The 6,000-nt window shown below is 49.1% G+C and overlaps 1 protein-coding gene across 1 annotated transcript in view; it reads right to left on the bottom strand.

Moving 5' to 3' along the window:
• Positions 1-6,000, bottom strand: part of LOC118947105 (unconventional myosin-XV-like) — a 69,349-nt gene that overhangs the window by 9,723 nt on the left and 53,626 nt on the right. The window contains exon 4 of the mRNA XM_036972239.1: positions 2,418-2,485. Within this exon, the coding sequence (XP_036828134.1) occupies positions 2,418-2,485 (68 nt within the window). The remainder of the gene's footprint in view (positions 1-2,417; positions 2,486-6,000) is intronic.

The raw sequence follows: 6,000 nt of genomic DNA, 5'->3' as shown, positions 1-6,000 counted from the left end.
TACTGTAGCAGTATTACAGTAGGATTACAGTATTATAGTAGTATTACATTAGTATTATAGAAGTACTGTAGCAGGTTTATAGTAGTATTACACTATTATAGCAGTATTATAGTAGTATTACAGTAGTATTATAGAAGTATTATATCATTACTACAGAGCATTATAGTAGATTACAATATGATTATAGCAGTTTATAGTACATAAACTGAATCGTACAATACCGGATCCGACACTCGTCGGATGTGGCAGGGCTTGCAAACTTTTACGGACTACAAAGGGAAGCACAGCCAAGAGCTGCCCAGTGACACGAGCCTACCAGACGAGAGAAATAACTTCTATGCTCGCTTCGAGGCAATCAACACTGAAGCATGCATGAGAGCATCAGCTGTTCTGGATGACTATGTGATCTCACGCTCTCCGTAGCCGATGTGAGTGAGACCGTGAAACAGGTCAACATTCACAAGGCCGCAAGGCCAGACAGATTACCAGGACGTGTACTCCGAGCATGCACTGACCAATGTCTTCAATGACATTTATAACCTGTCCCTGACCGAGTCTGTAACAACAACATGTTTTAAACAGACCACCATAGTCCCTGTGCCCAAGAACACCAAGGTAACCTGCCTAAATGACTAACGACCCATAGCACTCATGTCTGTAGCCATGAAGTGCTTAGAAAGGCAGGTCATGGCTCACATCAACACATCAACACATCAATCCTAGACCCACTCCAATTTGCATACCACCCCAACAGATCCAGAGATGATGCAATCTCTTTTGCACTCCACACTGCCCTTTCCCACCTGGACAAAAGGAACACCTATGTGAGAATGCTATTCATTGACTACAGCTCAGCGTTCAACACCATAGTGTCTCAAAGCTCATCACTAAGCTAAAGACCCTGGGACTAAACACCTCCCTCTGCAACTGGATCCTGGACTTCCTGACGGGCCTCCCCCATGTGGTAAGGGTAGGTAACAACACATCAGCCATAATGATCCTCAACACAGGAGTCCCTCAGTGGTGCGTGCTCAGTCCCCTCCTGTACTCCCTGTTCACCCATGACTGCATGGCCAGGCACGACTCCAACACCATCATTAAGTTTGCCGATGACACAACAGTGGTAGGCCTGATCACCGACAACGATGAGATAGCCTATAGGGAGGAGGTCAGAGACCTGACCGTGTGGTGCCAGGATAGAAACCTCTCCCTCGACGTGATCAAGACAAAGGAGATGATTGTGGACTACAGGAAAAGGAGGACTGAGCACGTCCCCATTCTCATCGACGGGGCTGTATGTAGTGGAGCAGATGGAGAGCTTCAAGTTCCTTGGTGTCCAAAAAACTAACATGTTCCAAACACATCAAGACAGTGGTGAAAGGGCACGACAAAGCCTATTCCCCTCAGGAGACTGAAAAGATTTGGTCCTCAGATCCTCAAAACGCCTTTTCTCCTCAGGAGACTGAAAAGATTCAGCATGGGTCCTCAGATCCTCAAAAAGCCTATTCCCCTCAGGAGACTGAAAAGACTTGGTCCTCAGATCCTCAAAACGCCTTTTCCCCTCAGGAGACTGAAAAGATTTGGCCCTCAGATCCTTAAAAAGCCTATTCCCCTCAGGAGACTGAAAAGATGTGGCATGGGTCCTCAGATCCTCAAAAAGTTCTACAGCTGCACCATTGAGAGCATCACCACCTGGTATGGCAACTGCTCGGCCTTCGACCGCAAGGCACTACAGAGGGTAGTGCGTAAGGCCCAGTACATCCCTGGGGCCAAGCTTCCTGCCATACAGGACCTCTATACCCAGCGGTGTCAGAGGAAGGCCCTAAAAATTGCCAAGGGCTCCAGCCACCCTAGTCATAGACTGTTCTCTCTGATGCCGCACGGCAAGCTGTACCGGAGCGACCAAGAGGCTTCTTAACAGCTTCTACTCCATAAGACTCCTGAACAGATAACAAATTGACTATTTGCATTGTCCCTACCCTCCATCTTCGGAGAGTAGGGACAATGCATTCGGCTGCTGTTTATTCTCCATGCATTGTCACTTTACCTTATTACCTCGACTAACCGGTGCCCCCGCACAATCAGCATGCCAATTGCACGCTCCTTCAAAACTTGAGACATCTGTGGCATTGTGTTGTGTGACAAAACTGCACATTTTAGAGTGGCCTTTTATTGTTCCCAGCACAATGTGCATCTGAGTAATGTTCATGCTGTTTAATAAGCTTCTTGATATGACCCACCTGTCAGGTGGATGGATTATCTTGACAATGGAGAAATGCAACAGGGATGGAAACACATTAGGGAGAAAGAAGCTTTTTGTGCGTTATGGAACATTTCTGGGATCTTTTGTTTCAGATCATGAAACATGGGACCAACACTTTACATATTTTTGTTCAGTATAGTATAATGAGACAAACCAGTATGATGGCTTGCTGGTTGATGATGGTCTGTTGCTGCTGAGACATCCCTGTCTGTTCTGGAGAACCTGGAGAAACACACAGACAGACAGTTTCAACACAACTAGAAACAACCAATCCTCCTCTTGAGATACAAAAAGATGAACACACACACGGTAGGGTACAGGGTTAGTGTCTGACTCGGTAGGGTACAGGGTTAGTGTCTGACTTGGTAGGGTACAGGGTAGGGTACAGGGTTAGTGTCTGACTCGGTAGGGTACAGGGTTAGTGTCTGACTCGGTAGGGTACAGGGTAGGGTACAAGGTTAGTGTCTGACTCGGTAGGGTACAGGGTAGGGCACAGGGTTAGTATCTGACTCGGTAGGGTACAGGGTTAGTGTCTGACTTGGTAGGGTACAGGGTAGGGTACAGAGTTAGTGTCTGACTCGGTAGAGTACAGGGTAGGGCACAGGGTTAGTGTCTGACTCGGTAGGGTACAGGGTAGGGTACAGGGTTAGTGTCTGACTCGGTAGGGTACAGGGTTAGTGTCTGACTTGGTAGGGTACAGGGTAGGGTACAGGGTTAGTGTCTGACTCGGTAGGGTACAGGGTTAGTGTCTGACTCGGTAGGGTACAGGGTAGGGTACAAGGTTAGTGTCTGACTCGGTAAGGTACAGGGTAGAGTACAGGGTTAGTGTCTGACTTGGTAGGGTACAGGGTTAGTGTCTGACTTGGTAGGGTACAGGGTTAGTGCCTGACTTGGTAGGGCACAGGGTTAGTGTCTGACTTGGTAGGGTACAGGGTTAGTGCCTGACTTGGTAGGGCACAGGGTTAGTGCCTGACTTGGTAGGGTACAGGGTAGGGTACAGGGTTTGTGTCTGACTTGGTAGGGTACAGGGTTAGTGCCTGACTTGGTAGGGTACAGGGTTAGTGTCTGACTTGGTAGGGTACAGGGTTAGTGTTTGACTTGGTAGGGTACAGGGTTAGTGTCTGACTTGGTAGGGTACAGGGTTAGTATCTGACTCGGTAGGGTACAGGGTTAGTGTCTGACTCGGTAGGGTACAGGGTTAGTGTCTGACTTGGTAGGGTACAGGGTTAGTATCTGACGTGGTAGCGTACAGGGTAGGGTACAGGGTTAGTATCTGACTCGGTAGGGTACAGGGTAGAGTACAGGGTTAGTGCCTGACTTGGTAGGGTACAGGGTTAGTGTCTGACTTGGTAGGGTACAGGGTTAGTGTTTGACTTGGTAGGGTACAGGGTTAGTGTCTGACTTGGTAGGGTACAGGGTTAGTATCTGACTCGGTAGGGTATAGGGTTAGTGTCTGACTTGGTAGGGTACAGGGTTAGTGTCTGACTCGGTAGGGTACAGTGTAGGGTACAGGGTTAGTGTCTGACTCAGAGGGGTACAGGGTTAGTGTCTGACTTGGTAGGGTACAGGGTTAGTATCTGACTCGGTAGGGTACAGGGTTAGTGTCTGACTCAGTAGGGTACAGGGTTAGTGTCTGACTCATGTTCTGTTATAATCTCCACCCGGCACAGCCAGAAGAGGACTGGCCACCCCACATATGCTGTTTCTATTCTCTCTTTCTTTCTCTCTCTCGGAGGACCTGAGCCCTAGGACCATGCCCCAGGACTACCTGACATGATCTCCTTGCTGTCCCCAGTCCACCTGACCGTGCTGCTACTCCAGTTTCAACTGTTCTGCCTTATTATTATTCGACCATGCTGGGCATTTATGAACATTTGAACATCTTGGCCATGTTCTGTTATAATCTCCACCCGGCACAGCCAGAAGAGGACTGGCCACCCCTCATAGCCTGGTTCCTCTCTAGGTTTCTTCCTAGGTTTTGGCCTTTCTAGGGAGTTTTTCCTAGCCACCGTGCTTCTACACCTGCATTGCTTGATGTTTGGGGTTTTAGGCTGGGTTTCTGTACAGCACTTTGAGATATCAGCTGATGTATGAAGGGCTATGTAAATACATTTAGATTTGATTTGATTTTGACTCAGAAGGGTACAGGGTTAGTGTCTGACTTGGTAAGGTACAGGGTTAGTGTCTGACTCGGTAGGGTACAGGGTTAGTGTCTGACTTGGTAGGGTACAGGGTAGGGTACAGGGTTAGTGTCTGACTTGGTAGGGTACAGGGTAGGGTATAGGGTTAGTGTCTGACTTGGTAGGGTACAGGGTTAGTGTCTGACTCGGTAGGGTACAGGGTAGGGCACAGGGTTAGTATCTGACTCGGTAGGGTACAGGGTTAGTGTCTGACTTGGTAGGGTACAGGGTAGGGCACAGGGTTAGTATCTGACTCGGTAGGGTACAGGGTTAGTGTCTGACTTGGTAGGGTACAGGGTAGGGTACAGAGTTAGTGTCTGACTCGGTAGAGTACAGGGTAGGGCACAGGGTTAGTGTCTGACTCGGTAGGGTACAGGGTAGGGTACAGGGTTAGTGTCTGACTCGGTAGGGTACAGGGTTAGTGTCTGACTTGGTAGGGTACAGGGTAGGGTACAGGGTTAGTGTCTGACTCGGTAGGGTACAGGGTTAGTGTCTGACTCGGTAGGGTACAGGGTAGGGTACAAGGTTAGTGTCTGACTCGGTAAGGTACAGGGTAGAGTACAGGGTTAGTGTCTGACTTGGTAGGGTACAGGGTTAGTGTCTGACTTGGTAGGGTACAGGGTTAGTGCCTGACTTGGTAGGGCACAGGGTTAGTGTCTGACTTGGTAGGGTACAGGGTTAGTGCCTGACTTGGTAGGGCACAGGGTTAGTGCCTGACTTGGTAGGGTACAGGGTAGGGTACAGGGTTTGTGTCTGACTTGGTAGGGTACAGGGTTAGTGCCTGACTTGGTAGGGTACAGGGTTAGTGTCTGACTTGGTAGGGTACAGGGTTAGTGTTTGACTTGGTAGGGTACAGGGTTAGTGTCTGACTTGGTAGGGTACAGGGTTAGTATCTGACTCGGTAGGGTACAGGGTTAGTGTCTGACTCGGTAGGGTACAGGGTTAGTGTCTGACTTGGTAGGGTACAGGGTTAGTATCTGACGTGGTAGCGTACAGGGTAGGGTACAGGGTTAGTATCTGACTCGGTAGGGTACAGGGTAGAGTACAGGGTTAGTGCCTGACTTGGTAGGGTACAGGGTTAGTGTCTGACTTGGTAGGGTACAGGGTTAGTGTTTGACTTGGTAGGGTACAGGGTTAGTGTCTGACTTGGTAGGGTACAGGGTTAGTATCTGACTCGGTAGGGTATAGGGTTAGTGTCTGACTTGGTAGGGTACAGGGTTAGTGTCTGACTCGGTAGGGTACAGTGTAGGGTACAGGGTTAGTGTCTGACTCAGAGGGGTACAGGGTTAGTGTCTGACTTGGTAGGGTACAGGGTTAGTATCTGACTCGGTAGGGTACAGGGTTAGTGTCTGACTCAGTAGGGTACAGGGTTAGTGTCTGACTCATGTTCTGTTATAATCTCCACCCGGCACAGCCAGAAGAGGACTGGCCACCCCACATATGCTGTTTCTATTCTCTCTTTCTTTCTCTCTCTCGGAGGACCTGAGCCCTAGGACCATGCCCCAGGACTACCTGACATGATCTCCTTGCTGTCCCCAGTCCACCTGACCGTGCTGC

Source organism: Oncorhynchus mykiss, unplaced genomic scaffold (genome assembly GCF_013265735.2).
Source record: "Oncorhynchus mykiss isolate Arlee unplaced genomic scaffold, USDA_OmykA_1.1 un_scaffold_130, whole genome shotgun sequence".
Taxonomy (NCBI): domain Eukaryota; kingdom Metazoa; phylum Chordata; class Actinopteri; order Salmoniformes; family Salmonidae; genus Oncorhynchus; species Oncorhynchus mykiss.
This window is presented reverse-complemented; position numbering and strand designations above follow the sequence as displayed.